Source organism: Ursus maritimus, unplaced genomic scaffold (genome assembly GCF_017311325.1).
Source record: "Ursus maritimus isolate PB19 unplaced genomic scaffold, ASM1731132v1 scaffold_22, whole genome shotgun sequence".
Taxonomy (NCBI): Eukaryota; Metazoa; Chordata; class Mammalia; order Carnivora; family Ursidae; genus Ursus; species Ursus maritimus.
The window spans coordinates 47,564,282-47,565,329 of record NW_024424675.1 but is presented as its reverse complement, the minus strand read 5'-3'; the positions used below and the strand labels follow the sequence as shown (position 1 = coordinate 47,565,329).

Genomic DNA, 1,048 nt, shown 5'->3' with positions numbered 1-1,048 from the left:
AACCAGCGCAGGCTGGCCCAGTCCTGGTGTGCCACCGACCCCTTCCGGTCGAACAGGACGGGCGTCTTAGTGCTCAAAATGAGCCTGATGTGCGGGATTTTGGTGGCGCCGATGTCGGACACCAGGCGGTGCTTGATGTGCAAGCGCCCGGGGACCATCATGGCCAGGAAGCCGTCCATGACCGCCGACAGCTCGGCCAGCCTCTGCGCCACCAGGCCCCAGCCCGCCAGAAAGGGCCGTGGGTCCGGCGACTGCAGCAGAGCGTCCAGCTCGGCGCGGCCGCGGTCCAGCTGCTCCAGCAGGTCTGCGAGCAGCAGGAGCTGGATCTTGGTCTGGGCGGTGCCCACCTTCTTCATGCGCTGGAACTTCCAGGGGTCGATGAGCTGGAACATGGTGCCGGGCAGCACCAGGGGGTTCTGGTCGCCCAGGGCCAGGTGCTTGGGGAGGATCTCGATGTAGTAGGAACACTTCCTGAGCAGGTCCATGCGGGCGTGGTGGCGCTTCAGCAGGTGGGGGCTCAGGTCCGCGGTCAGGAACTCGCGCAGTGCGGTGCGGCGCTCCGTGTAGGCCCTCCAAGCCGCTGGCTCCAGCAGCTGCTGGTCCTCGGCCTCCTCCGCCTCCTCCTGGTCCAGGAAGGACTGGGGACTGTCCATCTTCACCTCGTCCCGGCCCAGGCCAGTCACCTGGAAGTTCATGTCTGCGAGCAGGGTGGAGGGTGGAGGGTGGGGTGCGAGCTGACACAGTCAGCCGGCCTCTGCCAGCCACCCTGGGGGCTCACTCAGATCAGCGTGTGTCTCGGGGAAGGGGGTGGCTTCCGGCCCACTGCCCTCCATACTGGGCCCTCCGTCCTTCCCCAGGGGGAGCAGCTGGTGGGGAGAGCGCGTCTCTCCGGGAAAAGGCTGCTGGAGGGCCAGGTGGGCAGGCTGCAGACCTGGCTAAAACCGGACACTGAGGGACAACCACTCTGCTGATATCCATTGTGATGACACAGGGACAGAAGGAAGGGCTAAGACAATGGGCTCTAGGGCTAGACGGGCCCGGGCAGGAA

The 1,048-nt window shown here is 66.1% G+C and overlaps 1 protein-coding gene across 1 annotated transcript in view; it reads right to left on the bottom strand.

Moving 5' to 3' along the window:
* The window catches only part of LOC121104569 (fibronectin type III domain-containing protein 11-like), a 1,306-nt gene extending 611 nt beyond the window's left edge, over positions 1–695 (bottom strand). Inside the window, exon 1 of the mRNA XM_040637880.1 lies at positions 4–695. Within this exon, the coding sequence (XP_040493814.1) occupies positions 4–695 (692 nt within the window). The remainder of the gene's footprint in view (positions 1–3) is intronic.
* Positions 696–1,048: the final 353 nt, after the last annotated feature.